This window comes from Canis lupus, chromosome 2, assembly GCF_011100685.1.
Source record: "Canis lupus familiaris isolate Mischka breed German Shepherd chromosome 2, alternate assembly UU_Cfam_GSD_1.0, whole genome shotgun sequence".
Lineage (NCBI taxonomy): Eukaryota > Metazoa > Chordata > Mammalia > Carnivora > Canidae > Canis > Canis lupus.
In genome coordinates this window covers 79,183,320-79,204,576 of record NC_049223.1, presented here as the reverse complement: position 1 = coordinate 79,204,576, position 21,257 = coordinate 79,183,320, and the positions used below count along the sequence as shown (strand labels likewise).

Sequence of the window (21,257 nt, the reverse complement as noted above, 5' to 3'; positions counted from 1 at the left end):
ATCCCCCCTGCCACCCCAGGGCCTCGTGGAGAGACTGCGGCCCCCCTTGCACCAGCTCCCCTGGGGGGCCTCTGGGTCCCCCTCCGCAGAGGGTCGCGGCTCCAGGGACGGGCTGTGAGCACCTGGGGAAGTTTGGCCTCTCTGAGCTCCCTCCTGTCCCCATCTGCAGAACAAGGACCCCAACAGTACGTGACTGATGGAGTTTGGTGGGGGAGGGAATAGTGAACCACGTAGCAGAGCCCGCAGGGAGGCGAATACATGTTTGCTGCCGTCGTCCTCACCGATTGTGAGCACAAGGGTTTGTTTTGTATTTCTCGATGCCGCTCAGGGTCCGGCACCCTGGGCCCCGCGGGATGAGCGGAATCAAGGAGGCCGAGGCTGAGGTGGCAGGGAGCGGCGGTGGAGGGGAAGGGGGGGCCGCACAGGGACTTGGCTGCTCGGCCAGCGCCCCTGGAGCACCTGCTATGGGCCAGCCCTGGCCAGAGCCTCAGCCTGGAGAAACAGGGAGCGTCCCTGCCGCTGCCGTGATGGAGAAGCAGCCCCACAATGTGAAGGCCGTTCCCCCAAACTCCACTTGATTCAAACCAAGATCCCGCCGCTCACCACCTTAAAGCACGAGAGAGGTAGATTCAAGGCATCTGGGTGGCTCAGCGGTTGAACGTCTGCCTTTGGCTCAGGGCGTGATCCCGGGGTCCTGGGATCGAGTCCCACATCGGGCTCCCCGCATGGAGCCTGCTTCTCCCTCTGCCTCTGTCTCTGCCTCTCTCTGTGTCTCTCAGGAATAAATAAATAAAATATTTTTAAAAGAGGTAGATTCAGGACAAGAAGGAGATAGTCCTGCCCTCCCGGCTGTGAATGAGCTTCAGGACGTTGCTTCTGCCAAGGGGGGTGTCGGGCCAATCTAGAAACCATTCCTGGGGGCGTTCTGAGGCCGCCACAAGGTCACCCCAGTAACTGAGCCTTCAGGGAGCCTGTCTCTCTGCCCGAGTGCAGTGAGGCTCTGACACACGCCCCCCTTCCAGCTGGCCACCCCTGAGCTGGTCACTCGACCTCTCTGGGCAGCAGCTTTGAGGCCTCAGCGCTGAAATTCTGGCTCCCGGGTGAGCTGTGAGAGGCCGGCTCTGACCCCTGGATGGAGAATCGGGGCTCCTCCTGCCACCCAGTATGATAGGCATGGGCACAGCCACACCCAGAACCGCACTGTCTTTGGGGTTCAGCGGTGCCAAGGTGGCGGTGCCATGGCACGTGCTGGCTCTGGAGCACGTGTGAGGCCCAAGCATCCCCGAGACGATGCCCAGAATTAGGCCAACCTAGTTTGCAGCAGAGGCTAGTACCATGGACATTTGGGTGTAAAAATGAAACACGGCCCTATTTTGACTCTGGTGGTTAAAGGGACATGCGGATTTGCAATTGTTGGCATTTATTGAGTACCTACTGTATGCACTCCACGCCCATTCTCTCTGACCCTTCAGTGTCCCTGGGAAGGAGCTCTTGTTCCTATTGTAGGGACGGGGACGTCGAGGCTCAGAAACAGTGAGCAGTTGGCCCAAAGTACACAGCTCAGGCGTGGCAATGCTGGGTTAGAAAGCAAAGTCTCTGACTAAAATCTTTCTCTGGGGAAGGGGGGACGCTCTAGAAACAAGAAGGAAACTCATTCGCGTCACCCAAGTGAGGTTTATTCACATGCATTTATGGCGCAGCAGCCCCGAGGCGCAGCCGTTGCTCAGAGAAGCTGGGTCCCAGTCTGGGGGGGGTCTGGGAGGTGAGGCACAGACAGGGGGGCAGCTAGTGACTGACACCGCCGCCCCGCAGACATCCCCCCGACACCAGCCCGTCCCAGCCCCAGCCCCTGCAGCCCAGCCTTCGCTCCCCGCGAACAGGAGGGAGGGGAACGAGCCTGCATCCGCTGTGACCACCAGATGGAGACTGTAGGCTGCTCAAATCCATCTCTGTCGGGGACACCAGTAGGGTCCCCACCCTGGGCAGGTTTTCCTAGAATGGGCGGCAGGGCCTAGCAAGCCAAACAGCTACCGGGAAACTGCGACCTGCACCCAGCTCCACCTCCCCATCCCGTCTGCGTCTCCCCCCGCCCCCAGCTGAGCCCTTGGGCCCCCTGGGCAGCCCTAGTGGGCGGTGCTAGTCCTTCCCCATGGTGTAGCCCTGAATCATGCTGCTGAAGTAGACCTGCGTGTTGCGCTCTGGGTAGAAGAGGACCATGTAGCATTTGGGACCAAAGTAGCCAAAGCTGATGCCCAGAAGGTTGAGCACGGTGATCAAGAGGTCCAGGATGGTGACCAGGACCCCATCATAGACGGACATGAAGGTGCAGAGGGAGACGGAGGAGGTGAAGTAGAAGGTCATGCAGAGGGTGATGAACTTGGCCTCGTTGTAGTTGGTGGGCAGCTCCTTGCCCATGTAGGCGAAGCTGAAGCCCGCCACGGACAGGAGCAGGTCCAGGCTGGTGTTGAACAGCAGCGCCCTGCGGTAGTTGCAGGACAGGACCATGATATTGGGGTCATCGGGGTCGGGGCGGGCAGTAGGGTTGGCGGTCGTGGCCAGCACGTTGCCTGCCACGATGACCACCTTGAGCACCATGAAGGACGCCACGAAGACGTAGGGCCCGTGGCAGCGCACCCAGTAGCCGTAGGCGCGCGGGAGGCGCCTGGCCATCTTGAAGATGCAGACGATCTGGAAAGAGCGCACGGTGATGCAGGAGATGCAGATGGTGAAGCAGAGGGTGAAGAAGGTCTGGCGCCAGAGGCACGAGAAGAACGTGGGCTGCCCTATGTACATGGGGACCATGGCGTACGCCAGCAGCAGCGGCACCAGCATCAGGAAGCACATGGGGCCCCCGGCCGAGCGAACCACGGGCGTGTGGAGGTGCCTCCAGAAGATCACCATGATGGCCAGGGTGCTGAGGAAGCCCAGGATGGTCAGCATAACCACAAAGATGGTGGAGGGCTCGTGCCATTCGAGGAAGGCCAGCCGCCGCTTGAAGCAGGAGGTGTCGTTCCTATGGGACCACTCGTAACTTGGGCAAGGCTGGCAGTCAAATTCGTCTGCAAGAGCCCACGGCAGCTCCCGTCAGCCTCGCCCACTTGGCAGCACCCCCATCCTCTGCACCCGCCCCGGGCCAGGCCTCGGGGGTGGGGGGCGAGCTGAGGGCAACGCCTACCGGCCTAGCCACCACCACTCACTGCCCCTCTTACACCCACTGGCCCATCAGCTCCTCCCTGCAACCCCATTTCACAGATGAGTAACCCGAGGCTCAGCCAGGTGGTCGTTACAGAGGCAGGGTTTGAACCGAGGTTCCCTTGACTCGGATCCTAACAACTGTAATTCCTTGCTCCCGAGACCTTACCCTCTGGTGGCATAGACACTCACACATTGGTCCAAAGAATTCCTTCAACACATTTTTTTTTTCAAACACCCTCCACAGTGGGTGATGGGCACCTGAGGTGGGAGGACAGAGACGTGGGCGAAACCTAGCCAGCCCCCTGCCGTCAGGAACCGACCAACTGGGTAGGGGAACAGCCTGTGAAATCATGCAACAAATTTTTGTTGGGCACCTACTCTGGGCTCTGGGCTATGCTGGGCCCACGGTAAGTACTCTGATGAGGAAGTCACGAAAAAAAATAATTTAAGCCCCAGCTGTGAACGGTGCTCAACACTAAAACAGAGGGAGAGAAGGCATTGTCCGCACCTTCCCGGCGTTTGTGATCTATAGGGGGAGGTATGAGCTCTTCTGATCAAGGATGTCACTCAATCAAAATTCACTGAGCAAACGTGATACGCTCTGCACTACATTAGGCACTGGGAGGTCAGAGAGATAAACCAGATCCTGTCCCCGTCTGCCAGAAACATTTCTTCTATGGACAGAGACATTCATTTATTCATTCATTCACCCACTCATCCATCCATCCAGCCATCCATCCAATGGACATTCTCTGGTCTGACACCCCTGAGCCCTCAGCTACATGTGCGTGGAGTGGGGACCAGTGACAGCCTTGCCTGGTGGAGGGCTGTTCCTTCTCCCACCCTCCCTAGCAGCGAGCATTGAAGATTTTTCTCTACACCAATTCCTAGGGAGATACACTGGAATCAGGCATGGACCCTGGCCTTTGGACACTTACATCCTGTGGGGGAGACTCCAGAGACCCTGCTCTCAGAGCAGGGCAGGGCTGAGGGTGGGGAGCAGGGGTGCGGGTCTGCAAGTCCCACCTGCAGTTCGGTTGAGGAAGGTGCCAGGAAGGCAGTCAATACACTCGAAGCAGCAGGAGTGGATGCCCACAGGCTTCTTCCTTTGGCCAGGATGGCAGTCCTTGGAACACATGGACACGGGGATCTGGAGGGAGGAGGACAAGAGCCCCTGAGACCAACCAGCAGGATGCTCTGGGGAGGGAAGCCTGGCCCCCATCTGGGATGGGGAAGGAGCAGGAGTTGCCATTAGAACTGGACGTCTGGGGGATCCCTGGGTGGCGCAGCAGTTTGGCGCCTGCCTTTGGCCCAGGGCGTGATCCTGGAGACCCGGGATCGAATCCCACATCGGGCTCCCAGTGCATGGAGCCTGCTTCTCCCTCTGCCTGTGTCTCTGCCCCTCTCTCTCTCTGTATGTGACTATCATAAATAAATAAAAATTGAAAAAAAAAAAAAAAAAAAAAAAAGAACTGGACGTCTGTAGGGACCCTCTTAGTTTGGCCTGCCTGACACCGGATCCACCTTCTTCCCATGACAGCATCCAACTGATGAGACGGAGACTTCCTAAGGTTGCCAAACAGACAGGATGTGACTCTGGGGCTGCCAGCAGCCACCTGCCTCCATGGAGGGGGAGCACTCCCAAGGAAGGGACCGCGCTCTGGAGAAAGACCCTGGATCCATCCGTGCCTGAAGTCTCATGGTCTACCCCCGGAGTTTTCAATGATGGGAAGCAACGACTTCACTCTGTGCTTACACCACTTTCTGCCATGTGCATCTAAGAGTCTGACACAGCCTTTGTGGAGCGGCAGGGGTTTTCAGCTGAATAAGAGCAGGTAGGCAGTGGCCATGTCTCTTGTTCTTACCGCTCAATTTCTGTAGAATAGAGGACCCCCCCTCCCCGCCCTGGTTTAGTGAACACACAGATGAATTACAAGCAGAGGGAACAGTAAAGGCAATGAGGCTGGGGGATGGAAGGGAGTCAGCAGGCACCGGGAGAAGGGTGCAAGGTGGGAGAGCCACATCCTGGAGGCTCCTGTGTGGCACCCTAAGGATGGAGGGGCAGTGGGAAGCCATCGCTCCTGAGTGGGGGAGCAGCCCAACCAGATTCAGGTGGCACAAAAATCATCCTGATGCCCAAACAGGAGGGTGTTATGAGAGCGCGCATATGAAGGGCCGGGGCCCACACAAGGGGAGCCGCAGTGGGACCACTTGGCCCCTGAACCCCTCCTTTCTTGCCTCTGAGAGGTCACCTGTCTTCCTGCTCCACCCCCGTCATCCCTCCTGCACATGGTCATCAGATGACACCTCCAGACATCTTGTTCTGCTGCTTTCTTGTTCCTGGAAGAACCTCAGAGACTCTCCATCAGCCAAAATAAAACATCTGATCCCCCGCCAGCCTCTCCAGGCTGTCAGGGGTCTTCTCTGCCTCCAACAGGACCACACACATGCACACCAACACACGTGAGCACCTTGTCCACACCTACGCCTTACCACCCCCTTGCCATGTATCCTCCCCCCACAACCCCACCACCTCCTGAACTCATCTCTTCACTCTTCCCTAAGTAACCAACTTAACCCTCTCTTACTCATGGACTCTCAACCTGCTATTCATTCACTCACTCCATTCATTCATTCATTCATTCATTCATTGAAAAAAGTACTGAGCCAGGCACTGGAAATACAGCAGTGAATCAAACAAGGCCCCGTCTTTGTTCCCAAGGAATCAATACCTTCACAGGGAAAAGACACAATTCACATCTGAATATGTAACTTGACAAGTGGTGATAAATACCAGGAGGAAAAGCAGAGCCATGCAGAGGGGGTGGAACACAAAGGAGGGGCTGGTTGCAAAATCGAACAAGGTGGACAAGGGTAGTCTCACTGAGCGGCTGACACTGGAGCAGAAACCTGATGGCTGTGAGGAACCAAGCCACAAGGAGATCTGCACAGGCTGAGGGAACAGCTTATGCAAAGGCCCCATGGCCAAGAGGGACGTGGCATGGTCACTGAGCAGTAAGCCCCGTGTCACTTGAGCACCAACGTGAAGGGCAGCAGCAGATTAGTTCAAAGAGGTCACGTCGAAATACTTGGACTTTCACTCTGAGTGAAATGAGAAACCAGGCAAGGATTCCATGCAGAGGAATGACAGGATCTGAGTCCCTTTTAACAGGATTGTCCCAGGTTCCATGATGAGTTTAAACCGTGAGGGGCCAGAGCGGAAGCCAGGGAGCAGGTAGGATGCTGTCACAATAGCTCAGGGCAAACAGTGGTGGTTCTCGCTAAACAGGCAGTGGTGAAACAGAGGAGAAGAGCTCAAAACATTTCTGAAAGAAATTAGGACCTAAGTAAATGGAAAGACATTCCACATTCATGCCTTGGAAGACTCGACATGGTGACAATGTCAATACCACCCGAAGCAATCTGCAGATTTAATGCGATCCCTACCAAAATCCCAATGATTCTTTTTTGTTTGCAGGAATAGAAAAACCTACCCTAAAATCAGATAAATCTCAAGAGACCCGGGGTCCCCAAAGCAATCTCCAAGATGAACAAAGCTGGATGACTCAATTTCCTGATTTCAACACGTACTGCAAAGCTATAGTAATCAAAGCAACATGGTGCTGCCATAAAGACAGACATACAGACCGATAAACCAGAATAGAGAATCCAGACACAAACCCTCACATATAGAGTCAAATGATGTTTTTGACAAGAGTTCCAAGACCATTTAGTGGGGGGGTGGGGGTGCGTGCAGAGGGGAATCTTTTTTCCAATGAATGGTACTGGGAAAACTGGATATCCACATACAAAAGGGTAAGGTTAGACCTAACACGACACACAATCACCTCAAAATGGAACCATGACTTCAATGGGAGACTTACAATCATAAAAACAACTAGAAGAAAACATAGGGCCCGAGTGTCATGATGCTGGAGCTGGCAGTGATGTCCTGGACAGGACTTCATGAACATTTAAAACTCTTGTCCCTCAGATGATATTACCAAGAGAGTAAAAAGGCAATACACAGAATGGGAGACAATATTTGCAAATCATATATCTGACAAGGGATTAGTATCCAGAATATTTAAAGAACCCCTAGAACAGAATGGCTTAATTCACAAAGGGACAGAGGAAAAAAAAATCAAAACAAAAAAACAAAAAACAAAAAACAAAAAACAAAAAACAAAGGGACAGAGGACCCGAATAGAGATTTCTGTAAGGAAGAGATACAAACAACGAATAAGCACGACAAGATGCTCATTCAGCAATCAGAAAATGCAAATCAAAACCACGGCAAGAGACCACCCCACATGCATTAGGATGGCTACTATTAAAAAAAAAAACAAAAACAAAAATAAAAACAAATAAACAAATAAACAAAACCAGAACATAACCAGTGTTGGTGAGAATATGGAGGAACTAGAATCTCCTGTCCGTGGCTGAGAATGCAAAATGATGCCGCCACTGTGGCAAACAATATGGGGGTTCCTCAAAAAATTTAAAAATAGAACAAACACATGATGCAGCTTCCACTTCTGGGTGTATACTCGAAAGAATTGAAAGCAGACTCTCAAAGAGATGTCTGGGCGCCCACGTTTATAGCAGAATTGTTCACAATAGCTTAAAGGTAGAAGCAACCTGAGTATGTCCATCGACAGATGAACAGATGAGCGAACTGTGATGTTTTGATTGGATTAGGATTATTCATAATCATGATCCACTGACTGAATGGGTTCTTCCATCTCGAAAAGGCAAGAAATTGTGACACAGGCTACAAAACGGATGAACCTGAGGACGTGAAGCTAAGTGAAACAAGCCAGTTACAAAAAGACAAATACTGTGTGATTCCATTTATAGGAGGTTCTTTTGTCAAATCCATAGAAACAGAAAGTTGAACGGTGGTTTCCAGGGCTGGGGAGAAGGGGGAGTGGGGAGTTGGTGTTTAATGGGCATAAAGTTTCCATTCTGAAGGTGATGCGTTCTGGAGGTGGAGGGTGGTGGTGATAGCACAAGAATGTGAACGTACCTAACACCACTGAACCACACACTTGGTTATGATGGTAAAACTGTGTATATCTTGCCACAATTTAAAAATTTGGGGAAAAAATGGTTGAAGTGGTAAATGTGATGTTATGGGTTTTTTTTACCATATATTTTTTTAATTTTAATTAATCTATAGCAAAACTTATAGAATGTAGTGAACACAGTACTTAGAGGAATATACACCGCTATCACTGACTACCAAAAAGAGAAGAAAGCTCTCAAATGAAACTTGTGCCCCATGTTTTCTTCTAGTTGTTTTTATGGTTTTAAGTCTCAACATTTACGGTCTTACGGCAGAGCTGAGCTTACTCTTCTACTCTCCATCAGGGTTTGGTCTACACGGAACTAGATAGCTCCGACATTCTGCAGAACATCATGCTGGTCCGCTGTAACCATGGCATCATACTAATAGGATCTGGTGAGTAGGAAGTAGCAAGGACTCTTTATGGCCAACTAGGATGCGAATCCTCAGGTATAAGTGTATACGATAAACCTTTCAAAGATTCAGAGGAGGCCTGTCATGTCAGTGAGGGGTTTAGGGGTCCCGTGGTCTGGGAAATTCCAGGTCAAGGTCATCCTCTCTAGGCTAAAAGGTAAGTCATTTCATCTTCCATCTCCTGCCCTTACAGAAGCATGACTCTTGATGAACCTCCAGATGTGGGGGACAGCACAAATCACTCTTGGAAATCCTGCTCCAGCCCACATTCAGCAGGCGACTCAGACGGCTTACAGTTTCAAGGTAAAGAATGACAAGCCTAGAGAAAGACTCCAAAGAAGACCCTGGCTGCAGGCCCCGCTCTCCTAGCCACTCAGGCCACACGGCCAGGGAGATCTGCTGATGCACAGGGCAGGATGGGCAAGCCCCAGTAAGAGAGTTGCACGATTCAGCAACAACATGCCTTCCACTGTTTGTGAATCAGCTCCTGTGTCCTGCTGGGCCTTTGTGGGAAACGAGCATGTGGCCTCGGGGACGTCAAGTGACCCTTGATGGAGTCCTGAGGTCGGGCAGGAAGAGTGGCAAGTCTCAATGCAACGGAAATGGTGCATTTGGGATCAGGCCAAAGCAGGGCCAGAGGGAACAGGTGTATTCCTCAAATCAGTGATTCACAGGTGTTACACTCATAGCTTGATATTAGCATGACCTTAAAATGGACTGTCGCCATACTAAGCTCCTCTTTCAAGATAGTAACGAGGGACAATGTCCCTTGTGTGTAGAGTTGCAAGCAGAGCACGCGCTTGCTCACTTTGCGTGGACGGGGAAAGGTCCTGGCGTATGGATATTCCTGGGCTGCTGGGCAGTGATGAATGGCTTGGCTGGTTGCTTGGAGGGCCCAGAAAGGACAAGGCTGGAAGGGTGGAAATGAGATCATTTGGGGTGGGGTGGGGGGGGGGTGCGGAGATCCACGAGAGTGAGTACTAAGCACGACGACCTTTGTGTCTCGTGGGAATGCCAATCCAAGCAACAGGGAGTGATGAGAGCCAGACGGAAAGGATGAAGCCTCCGGTACAGGTCAGCTGGCCTCCGCCCTGGGCCCCCCGGGGCTCACGCAATGGGCCACAGAGGGGGCACAGTGTCGGGGATGCTGCAGAGGGCTCCCCCCGCGCCCGTGGTCGGCATAGCTGGTGCTACTGCCGAGCACCTCACTCTGCAGCCCGGAGACCACGCTGAGCCCTGGATTTGCCTCTACTCCACACAGACGCGGGCGCGTCTACAAAGTCGGGTGTCTTGTCTTCTTCCCCGAGGAATCCACTGATGCGCCCGTGTGAGAACTCGCCTCCCGTGTCCGCAGGGCAGAGCCGCGATCCAAGGACGTACGACTGAATGAGTTAGCGTCATGGGTCCCCCCCAAAACATCACATCAGACAAAAGACCTATTGTATGGCCAAGGGGGTGTGACACGGGCATGTGACCCCCGGATCCACTGGTCCCAACATATACCGGTCGCCTAGATGTACCCAACCTATCAAGATGACGGGATGGCACACTAAGGGCTCAGGTCGGGTACCGGCTTGGGGACACCACCTTGGGAGTAGGGCCACTGCCCTATAGGATGAGGTGTAAACACTGAATGGGAGGTTAGTACATAGCACTGTGACCCCAACAGCTGGAATACGGGGGTTCAGCAACCACGGAAGGATCGGCCATGCTCACCCCAGTTCTCGGGGGCTCACCGGGAGACCGGAGCGTCTCATCCCCTCAAGCCCGGACTCTTGCTAGAACTCAGCTTCTGGCCTCCAAAGAGGGAATGGTTCCATCAGCAGATAGCAAAGGCTGTCTGCTGCCCCCATGGTCATTTCAGGGGCCCCATGCCAGCGAACGAGACAGCCAAGGAAGGAGGAGGTAAGTGACTCGGAAGAGCGAGAGGAGCCAGTCGCTGGCACACGGGAGGGCGGGCAGGAGTAGGTCTGGGAACCGGGAGATTGGCTGCGGTGGCCTGGTCGTTACTGCCGCTGGACAACTGCCACAGCCACAGGCCAGCAAGGACAAGATGACCAGGGGCTCAGATACCTGGGGACGAATGTCTGGATCACCCCAGCGGCCAAGTGGCTAAGGGCAAAGGACACTCCAGGGTGGGTGGCAGGAGGGAGGCATGAGTAGACGCTCCACCGGGGACCCCACTGCAGCAGCAGGGCCTATGGGGAGGTCCGCTCAGCTCCCGGTGAGGGCACTGGGCTGGCTGCCGCCCTCCAGGCTCCACCCCACTGGGTCAGGGAGGGACATCATCGCAGTGAGAGCAGCAAGGAGTAGACGTCTCTGTGGGCTCCCTCACGTTTTCTCAGGCCCACCTCCTTTTATTTCTGCTACAGCACAGCAACCACTCCATGCAGGCGCTGCCTGTCACACCTCATCTAAGCGACACTCAGTCTCCTTCTCTCTCTGCCCCGGGGCCGTGGCGTGAGATGCTCGTGGGAAACTTCTGGGCACTCACATATCTTGTGACCCGGAAGCACAGGGAGTTAACGCCCCTTGGGGTGACCCCCAACCACAGGAGGTGGGGGCAGTACAGACCCATGGACCCATCCCACCCTCTTCCCTCCCTTGGGGGCCATTCTAAAGTGGCCCTTCAGAAGGTCCTGCTAACACTGAGCTCGCAGTGGTGCCCAGCTTGAGAACATTCCTCTGCTCCTAATGACCTCTCCCCCATCACCTACTCCTGTTCCCGTGGAGCATATCCTGGGATAAACTATCTGCACATCAACCCTTGCCTCAGGCTCTGCTTTCTGGGAGAAACCCGAGTGAAGATGCTGTTATTTGTTGAATCGTGTCCCCTCAAAATTCATAGATTGAAGTCTGAACCCCCAGGACCTCCAAATGTGGTGTTATTTGGAAATAGGATCATTACAGATGTAATGAGCTAAAATGAAGCCCTAGTGGAGTGGGGTGGGCCCCTACTCCAATACGACCCATGTCTTTACAAAAGGGGAGATTTGGAGCCCAACTCACCCACAAGGAGAATGTCATATGAGGGTGATGGCAGAGGTCAGGCGGGACCACCCCAGCCAAGGAAAGCCAGCAAAGGCCAGCAAATGACCAGAAGCTGGGAGAGAGGCCCGGAACATTCTCCCTCACAGCCCTCAGAAGGAACCAACTCTGCTGACACTGCTGTCGGACTGCCAGGCCCCAGAACCACGAGATTACATGTCTGGGTTTACGCCCCCCAAGACTGTGGTCCCCGGTGGGCAGCAAACTAATCAAGACCCCCACCCAACCAACTCCATAGAAATCCCCACACTCAAACGGCAGCACCAAGCACCCTGGGAACTGAGGATAAAGGGGATGGGGCGGGGAGAGGATCCAGATGAGGAAGGCTCTTGGAGCTTCTGTATCCCCTCCCCCTCCCCCTCCCCTCCTACGAGGCTGGGTCCCTGTCTGTCCCCACACACCACCACCACCACTCCGACAGCTTGTTATGCATCTAAGAGGGTAAAACAGAGGAGCTTTGGAATGACAGGTGCCAGACGCAGCTGAGGGTACAGCTACCGTACGGGGAGCACCAGCAATGGTTGACGTGAGAGCTGAGTCCTCAGCACACGCGTGTCCAGCACACGTTCACTGGGCACAGCCCCTGAGCCCCTGGGTCTCGGGGAGCCAGAAACCCTAGGCCTTATCAACGGGAGGGACAGGGCCTAGACGCCCCGCCCCCACTGCACAGACACCCCCCCACCCGCTGTCAGTGACGGATCTCGGGTCCAGAGGGCCCTCGCCACCCCAGGGTGAGCCGGTGCCCAGCCCCAGCCCTCAGAGAGCTGACCGTGTTGTTGGCGGTGTGCCAGGAGATGTTGTGGATGGCCTTGAGCTGCCGCAGCTTGGGGTAGTAGGAGGCGATGCTCTGGAAAGGGTTCTGGCTCAGGTCCCACTGCCACTGGATGACCTCCATGGGCATGAGCACGTCCCCTTGCTTGTCAAAAAAGACACTGTGGCCCAGAAGGGTGAAGTTGACCTTCCAGATTTCCTTAAGGAGCTAGAAGGGCCAAAGGGAAAGGCTGGCATCAGAGCTGGGGCCGGACCCGGGGGAAATTTTCCCATCCCCCTAGCCTGACTTCCACATGGGGACAAGGGGGCAAGAGGACTGAGAAGGGGGCCACCCGGGAGGTGGGGGCTGAGAGCTCCAGCTCTGGGGTCGGATACTCTGGGTTTAGACACCAGCTCTGCCACCTGCTATGAGGCCTTGCACCTGTTGCCTGACCTCTGTGAGCCCCAGTTTCCTCTTCAGCGAAGCAGGACAACAAAAACCCTGTCTCCTGGGCTCGGAGGCAACAAATGAGAGTTTACCTATGTTGGGAACTTAGCACGGTGCCTCAACACGAGTAAGTACTCACCTCCCGCCGAAGTGTTGATCTTATTCCTTCTCCCTGGAAGTCACTCAGCCACCCCTGGGGGACCCATAGCTGAGCTCGAGTCCACTGCCTCCCTCACCTGCCCTGGTCAGCTGCACCTGCCCCTGTCCCTCTGGGGGCTTCCTGCCTCCCCCCAGTTAGAGGCCAGTCTCCAGTCTCTCCCCATGTCATCGTCCCCCGTCGCTCTGAGCATGCAGAAGCTGGTACAAACTGGAACATGCTTTGGACTGGGCATCCTCTGGCCTGAATTCCAATCTGAGCTTTTTCCTCAATTTGCTGTGTGACTTTGGGTAAGTCACTGAACCTCTGTGCTGACCCCTTGAGGGAACTTCCAACTTAGATATTTCATCAATCTAGCTCCTAGATTTTCCCACCATAAATGAGAGAGTCTATTGGGCTGTATCTTGGGGGACCTCCCTTCGGGGACCGACACACAGTTAGCCAAGGGATTTGGGCTCTCGCCTTCTTCCCACCCTGACCACAGAGTCAGGCTCTGGAAGTCTCTGGAATTTGCACATGATGCTGCGACTGGGGGCAATGGTCTCGGGAGCTGAGAGGAGGAAGGCTCCTCGCAGGTGGTGGGCCTCTGGCAGGGGTGAGGATGGTGGAGGCCTTAAGGAGCCAGGTCCTGGTGGCCAGGCCCATCCCCGCACTGACCTGGCCAGGCTGGGCTCAGCAACCCCAGATTCCAGGGCTCTGACAGAGGGGTCAGAAAGGATCCTCCCTGCAACTCTCCTGACGGGGAGGAGGCCTGGATTATCACTGTCCAGACACTGGTGTCAGACATGAAAGAGGGGAAAGAGGAAGACACGGAGCTTCTATCTGCACCGGGTCATGGACACACAGCGCGGTCAGTCCCCTCCAGAGCTCAGCACGGTGCTTAGCGTTCCTTCTGCTTAGCACATGAGAAACCCAAGGCCCGGATGCATTAAATAACCTGCCCAAGGTTGCAGAGCTAGTGGTGGCAAAGCTGGGATTCAAACCTAAGTACCAAGCTCTGCCCCCCGACTGACGGACAGAGGGACTGTACCTGAGATGCCGAGATGGCAAGCACGTGGCAAATGCCACAAGGGCGCCATCCCCACCCCCATTTGTAAAACAAAAATATTGGACCTGGAGATTCTAAGACCTTGCAACTTCCACCCTCTATGATTCCATAACCTGATGAACAGTTTCCCTGGGACCGCCAAAGCCCTCTGCCCTCTGCCAGCCTGGATTTCCCGAGCGTGCCCCCGAGTGCATCCCCAGCCCCCCAACACCACGGGCAGTGTGACCTCCCAACCTCCATCCTCAAGTATCCTAGTCACCTGAGGCCTCTCCATCCCCACTGCCCCTGCCCTTGTGCCTCATTACCACCCCACGCCCCCCCCCCCACCACTGCCCTGGCCACTCCCCAGCTGGGTGATCGTCACTTCTCTAGACCTAATGTGGGAGAACAATCATCAAGCAACAGTGTCTACTCACAGCGTGTCTGCGGGTAGATGGCAAATCACATAAGGGGTTAGCACACAGTAAGTGCTCCTCTGTTCATTAATTCATTCAATAAACATTCACTGAGCATCAGCTCTGACCCAGACCCAGTGCCAGCAGCTCGGGATACGACACTAAATAGGATTGAAAGGTCCCTGCTTGGGGCGCCTGGGTGACTCAGTTGGTTCAGCATCTGCCTTCGGCTCAGTCATGACCTCGGGGTCCCGGGATCGAGCCCAGCATTGGGGTCCCTGCTCAGTAGGGAGTCTGCTTCTCGTTCCTCCTCTGTCCCTCCCCCACCCCTGCTCATTCTCTCTCTCTCTCAAATAAATAAAATCTTAAAGAAGAAAGAGGAAAGAAGAAAAAGAAAGAAAGAAGAAAAAAAAGAGGAAGGATGGAAGGAAGGAAGGAAGGAAGGAAGGAAGGAAGGAAGGAAGGAAGGAAGGAAGGAAGGAAAGAAGGAAGGTCCCTGCTTTCCCGGCCTACATTTGGGGGTGGGGGTGGGGTAGGGAATAGTCAATAAACAAGAAAGCCAATAAATAGACAATAAAAATTTGGGGTTTTATCACAAAAATCGACAAGGTGGCATGGCATGACCCAGCGTCAGGGTGGGGGGCCCGTTAGGGCAAAGGGGAAGGACAGCTGGAGCCCAGCTCCTCCGCCCCACCAAGCCATGCACCTGTTGTAGGGCAGCGTCCACCCCAAACCAAAGGCATCGTGGTCCAACGTGTCCACACAAAAAGGCATCATTTCCTAATTCCCATGGTGACACCGTTCACACCAGTGGAAACCCTGGGTGACGTTTGCATAGGATGAGCGGGGCTCCTTGCTTCCTGTCCCTATCCCCCCGCTGCCTCAACCCCAACCTGACTTGATGAATTGTCTCAAAAACAGCATCTCAGTGCTTGGCTTGAAACTCCGTGGGCTCCTCCTGGGTCCAGAACAAAGCACCACCAACTTCATCGGGCCCAGAATGTCCTCCGATGTCACCTGCGGCTCCCCTCCTGCCCCGTTCTTCGGCCACAGTGAGCTGAGCACATGATCAGGCCACCGATCCCCTCCCAGAATGTCCCATGCCTTCCTGGCCCCTCTCGCTCCTAGTGACTTGCACACCGCTCCCCCTTCCCCCCCCAACCCACTGCCACCATAGTGCAACTCTTCCCTCCTGCTGCACTCAGCAGAGACAGAGCTTACTGGCTGTCCCCATCCCTCCTAGGGGGACGGTCTGGTGCTCCCACAGGGCCCAGCCAGGGCCTGCACATAGTGCATGTGCAGTAAATGGGCAGGGTGTTCTGGTTGCTATGATTGGTGCTCTCTGGTCTCCACTGTTAGGAGAGGGAAGAAGTTGACTGGTCCTTCATCACAGCTCTTGGCACTTGTGCCTGGGAGAGCTGAAGAGCACAGTGGGAAAACCACGAGGGGGTCAAAGGGCCCACCAGGGCTCAAAGCTGGGGTCTGCGGCTTCCCTCTGAAACCATCACCGCTGGGTCACCTTGGCTCCCTGTCTCAGTCCTCCTCTCTGTAGATTATCAACCTCATAGGACGGCCACAGGGTAGGGCGATGTATACCAGGCTCTCGGGGCCTACTGATGCTCAAATAAACAGTAAAGCACCCATGATAATTACGTGTATTATTAACACAGCAGCACCCATAATAAAATATAATGTCTAGTAGGCTGGCACTAGAATTCCTTTTAAAGAATAACTGCATTTTTAGAGAAAATAAGCTCTTAGGGTTGCAAGGTTAGGCTCTGAGATTGTGGGTCAGAGGTACAAATAAATAGATTAAGGGAAGGAGGGTTTATTTTTTTTTTAAAGAGCTAGGTTGCTCTGGGAAGGAAGTGTACAGGTATTTGGGGATCGGGGATCCAGAAAAAGGGGAGGAAGCAGAGAATAAAGACAGAATATAGGCAAGGGTTGGAGGAGTGCCTGAACCTTAAACCACGAAAAAGCCAAGGAGCCATTCAAGCACAGAGATGCCGGGTTATTAGGTATGAGGTGTGCGTCTCTGATGTGAATCCCCTCTGCTCCTCTGCTCCTCAGTAAAACCTCTCACCCCCATGAGGGTTTCCTGATTGGGTGTGCGTGTGTGTAAGTGCTAGTCAGAAAAACACAGTTTTAAATTCCAGCTTGGAATCCAGACAACACAAACCTGGAACGAGAGGAGGTGCGTAAACCTCAAGTAGGGCCTCAGAGAGAGGAGGGAGTACACAAGTGGGCCCCCGAGGCCTCTTATCCGGAGAAATGGCAGGGGACCTGGGGCCCCCACGGCCTGCCAGGCTCCCTTCCAGGGAATTTCACCCAAATCTCCTACCAGGACAGGCCACCTTGGATGGCGATGATTACATTTAAAAAAAAAAAAAAAAGGAGTTTTGTCACCATGAAGGATTTCTGGTTCTATGTGTCTGGAGGGCAGGGCATGTCCCATGACCTCTCCCACCAGTTTGCCCAGAACCCAGCATGAGATGGGAAGGCTAGAGCCCAGCAGGTGCACCCAGCGTCTCCATGACAACCACTCTATGCCTGCCCTTCCACGGGGTGGGCCTCACCTGCCAGGGGTAGACCACCTCCTTGGAGCAGGCCTGGGTGCAGCCCAGGAGGCTGTGCAATGCATGGGCCACAGCGTAGACAGCCGAGTACACGTTGTAGACCACGCGCTCGCCGGAGAGCGTGAGGATGCTATTGAAGGACGCGGTGGTGTCCTGGCAGGTGTCGCACTCCTGGTTGCAGGTGGCCTCCAGGCTGGTCCTGTTGGGCTCAGGCAGCCTGACCGGGGTGCGGCGTATGCGGAACTCGCTGAAGCCCGGGATGGGCACACTCTGGGTGGTGACGCCCAGGAAGGTGCCGGTTTGGCGCAGCTCGGTGAGGTTGTGCAGAACCGGGTCGATGGCCCAGGACTCGGAGGCGATCCACACGGCGCCCGTGAAGTTCTGGCGGAGCACCTCGCGGAAGAAGTTGTGCAGGATCAGGTCTGGCGAGAACAGCACCACGACGCGCGCCGAGCTCTGCTGCAGCTTGCCCACGATGGCCTCCAGGCGCTGGCGCTCCCACTCCGTCACCACCTGGTCGGGCTGCGGCATGGGCAGCGTCTCCTGGAAGGCGATGCAGATGTCGCGGGTGGCCAGGCGATCTTTGAGCAGCTGGCTGTTGTAGCGGCCGTAGTCGTCGCTGCTCACTAGCACGATGATCCAGTTCCAGTTGAAGTGGAGCAGGAGCTGCACCATGGCCTCGATCTGGTGGTCCGCGCCCGCCACTGTGCGCAGCAGGGCCGGGAAGTGCTGCTTGTCCCGCAGATCGTCACTGATGGCGCTGTAGGTGATCTGCGGGAGGGGACCCCTGCCGGCACATGAGCTAGGGCCTCGCCAGGCTACCAAAGCATCCCCCCACCCTTCCTCCTACAGTCTCCGCTGAACGTGGCGGCGGCCAGGTGACCCGGCAGGCACTTGAAAACCCTTCAATAGCTCCGAAAGTCATGCAGGGACAGTCAGAGTCCTTCAGGGGCCCCCAAGGGGCTCCATCACTGACCCCGGCCCTCACCTCCCTGACTTCATCTCCTCCTAGTCTCTCCCGGGTCCCAGTTCTGCTCCCTGGTTCCATAAGCGAATCCAGGCACCTGCCGGCCTCTGCATTCGCTGCCCCCTCTTCCTGAAGGCTCTTCTCCCAGACACCTCCGTACCTCCCTCACCCCTTCACCTCCCTCAAGCCTTTGTCCAATTGCCAGCGAGGCTCACCCGACCACCCTGCTTGCAGTTGCAGCCTCCCTCTCCCCGTTCCATCTGTCCACCGACCCGTCCAGCCCCCCTCACCCTGTTTGCCTTTTACCTTTGTGCACGGCACTTCTCACTTTCCAGCAGCCCTATCATGCGCTTCCTGACATGGCCTGTCTCTCCCACTGGGGGGTGAGCTCAATAAATATTTGTTAAGGGAATGAAAGAATGAGTTTAGTCCTGAACGAGATGCCTCACCTAAGTACATTAACATTTACTAGGCACCTACTGTGTGTCAGACCCTTGGTGCTTTGCATAATAAAAATGTCAGCAAAAATACAGTATTTGCAGCTACCTACTGTGTGCCAAGTCTTCTTGCGCTAGCTGCTCTTTAATGTGTTGAAGTTTTAGACCAACTAAAACTGGTTGAGGCATTTTCGATCATGATGATGATGACGCTTACAATAATAGTACTAATACTAGTGGCATTTTTCTGAGGACCTACTATGTGGCAGACCCTGTACTAGGCAACTGTACAGGATAATATTGAGCATTTTCTGGGTTTTCATTTCTGTGCAAGGAAGGTGCCTTAGATAACGACCATTACATAATTGACCAGCTACTGTATCCTATAAATGTCTACAGAGGTTAAATCCTTTAAGCCTCAGACAGTCCTAGGATGGAACTCTCATCATCCCATTTTATAGGTGGGGAAGCTGAAGCTCAGAAGAGTTAAGAGATTTGCTCCGTGACTCAAAATGGCCAAGACTCAGAGCCAAGATGCACGCCCAGGTCTGTCTGTCTCCAAAGCCTAGGCTTCTCATGAATAGGCCAGGCTTCCCTCCCAGGGTTGGGGCTGACATCCTGACCTGGCTTCCCACCTCCTTCTCCCCTCATGACCAGTGGGGGGAAGCGAGCCCTCTAGACAACCCCTCCTCTGCCCCCTCCCCAGCTCCTTCCCCCAGGAGCCAGGGCCTCACCTGTGGAAGGAGGAAGAGTGAGAGGAAATGGGCCACAGTAGTAGTGGACTCGGAGTTGTCAGGGCCAATGACCGCCAACACACGGGGCACGTAGTGGCTGTAGTCCTCCTGGATGGGCAGGGAGTAGTCCTCCCGTGCCAAGAAGTAGAGCACGGGCTGGACGTTGTTGGAGATGTAGCAGACATCCACTATCTCATAGCCCAGCAGCACGCCGGGCAGCAGGTCGCTGCGGTTGTTAATCTCTTCCACCGCAAAGCGCATGGCCTGCATCAGGTTGTAGCCCAACACCTTCATTTCATACCTGGGGAAGCCATGGAGGGTGGGGTAGGAAGCAGGTCCAGAGTGGGAAGGGGCAGGATTGTTTCCTGGAGAGCCTGCTTGTTTCCTCTGCCTACCAGAGGAAAGCCCAGGAGTTATCCAAGAAAGCGCCATTCCAGGATATTCTGGTATTTTTATCATCACATCGTGGTCACCATGCCATACCACATCTCTAGGTTCACCATCATCCCTATGACCACCTCTGGCATTATGATCCTTGTGGCTACCATCAATCACTACCATTGTCACCACTACCACCATCCCTATGATCTACCACCACTTTACCAATGTCCACGGATACAATCACCATTACCCACTACAATGTCTGCCATCGCTATCATCACTGTCACATCATGTACCTACTATTCCCTATGAACAATATCATCACCACTGCCATCACTGTGACCACATGTCTGTGCCCACCACTACCAATACTGCCAGCACCATCACACCAGCACCATCATCTTCATCACCATCATGATCCTCATCACCACCATCACCACCATCCCCCTCATCACCATCATCTTCATCACCATCATCATCTTCATCACCATCACCACCACCACAACGATCCTCACCACCATTACCATCCCCATCATTACCACCATCATCATCATCACCATCATCGCCGTCATCACCACCATCACCACCACCATCATCATCACCATACTCTTCACCATTTGCATTATCACCAGTATGACTGCTATCAATGTTATCAACATCACCACCATCACCACCGTTACTTCACTGGTCTCCCCACCACTATCACAGGCATCAGAACATTCAACAATGTGCCTGGTACCATCACGGCACCATCACCCTCACCATTCTCAAATCAGCACATGATCTTCCCCAACATCACAAAAAGCATGCATTTCTTACAGTTGGCCCTTTATCACCTTTATCCCTTCCTTTTTCCTTCTCTCTCAGAATGCCTTCCCTCTCTGCACTGGGTCTTTAATTCATAATCCCTTGCTTGCATGAAGATGGTCCACCTAATCTTGAGTGATGCCACCACCCCGTGAGACGGGTGAAGGAAATCCTTCCCGTCCTGGAAGCACCGCCACCCACCTAACCACAGCCCTAGAGAAAGGCAAACATTCCCCTCCGGTCTGAGAACCTGCTACAGAAAAACCACGTTTCTGCCTTCCAAAGGCGTAACCCTTGGTTTCTAGACCAGGCCTTGACATGGACTCACTTGCCAAAGTAGGTGGGGGTGATTTTGACGGTCTCTACAACCCCTCCAGGCTCAAATATCTTGTAACTCTTTATTAAGAGATGTGACTTTGGGCCTACCAGGTCTCCATGTTTCAGAACACAATTGCCGAAGATCTTAGTGACATGAACTGTGTGGGTTCTCCCTGGGGGCCAGTGGGGATAACCCAGGATGAGGGGTTTTGCAATGGATGAGGAGCATTTCAAGCCCTTGGTCCTGGCCTGGTCCCCTGAGGACCACGGGACCAGCGCAGGCTTCCCACCCCACCCCCATCACCACATCCAGCCTCACACTGGAGACTCACTTCTTGCACTGGGGCACCTGCAGGAAGCTGAGGTGGACGGTGCCCTTCACGTTGGCATGGAGGGTGAAGAGGCCACCCAGGAGGTAATCTCCAGGCAGGTAGAAGTCTGAGTTCTCAGCCGGCTCAGCCAGGACCTGCAGCAGGATGAATAGGGAGCAGACCGCCTTGGCCCGGGGTCCCAT

General features: G+C 54.4%; 1 protein-coding gene across 1 annotated transcript; it reads right to left on the bottom strand.

The window, feature by feature from the left end:
• Positions 1-2,136: 2,136 nt before the first annotated feature.
• Positions 2,137-21,257, bottom strand: TAS1R2 (taste 1 receptor member 2). The gene is given in 6 exon segments (NM_001031819.1): positions 2,137-3,059; positions 4,222-4,345; positions 12,495-12,704; positions 17,100-17,870; positions 19,238-19,538; positions 21,076-21,257. Coding segments are annotated over 6 exon segments (2,511 nt in total).